General features: G+C 70.6%; 1 protein-coding gene across 1 annotated transcript in view; it reads left to right on the forward strand.

Moving 5' to 3' along the window:
- Window position 1: 1 nt before the first annotated feature.
- Window positions 2–245, forward strand: part of LOC104838607 (chromosome unknown open reading frame, human C16orf72) — a 16,783-nt gene continuing 16,539 nt past the window's right edge. The window contains exon 1 of the mRNA XM_010578443.1: window positions 2–221. Coding sequence (XP_010576745.1) covers window positions 2–221 — 220 coding nt within the window. The remainder of the gene's footprint in view (window positions 222–245) is intronic.

Raw genomic sequence — 245 nt, forward strand, 5'->3', positions numbered from 1 at the left:
GATGGAGGACAAGAAGGAGGAGGGCGAGGCGGAGATCCAGGAGCACGGGCCCGAGCACTGGTTCAGCAAGTGGGAGCGGCAGTGCCTGGCCGAGGCCGAGCAGGAGGAGGCGCTGGCCCCGGAGCTGCAGGACGAGGCGGCGGCGCAGCCCGAGCACAAGCAGCAGAAGCTCTGGCACCTCTTCCAGAACTCGGCCACCGCCGTGGCGCAGCTCTACAAGGGTGAGCGCCGCGGGCGAGGTGGGG

The sequence above is a fragment of the Haliaeetus leucocephalus genome, unplaced genomic scaffold, assembly GCF_000737465.1.
Source record: "Haliaeetus leucocephalus isolate CR32 unplaced genomic scaffold, Haliaeetus_leucocephalus-4.0 Scaffold636, whole genome shotgun sequence".
In the NCBI taxonomy this organism is placed as follows: Eukaryota; Metazoa; Chordata; class Aves; order Accipitriformes; family Accipitridae; genus Haliaeetus; species Haliaeetus leucocephalus.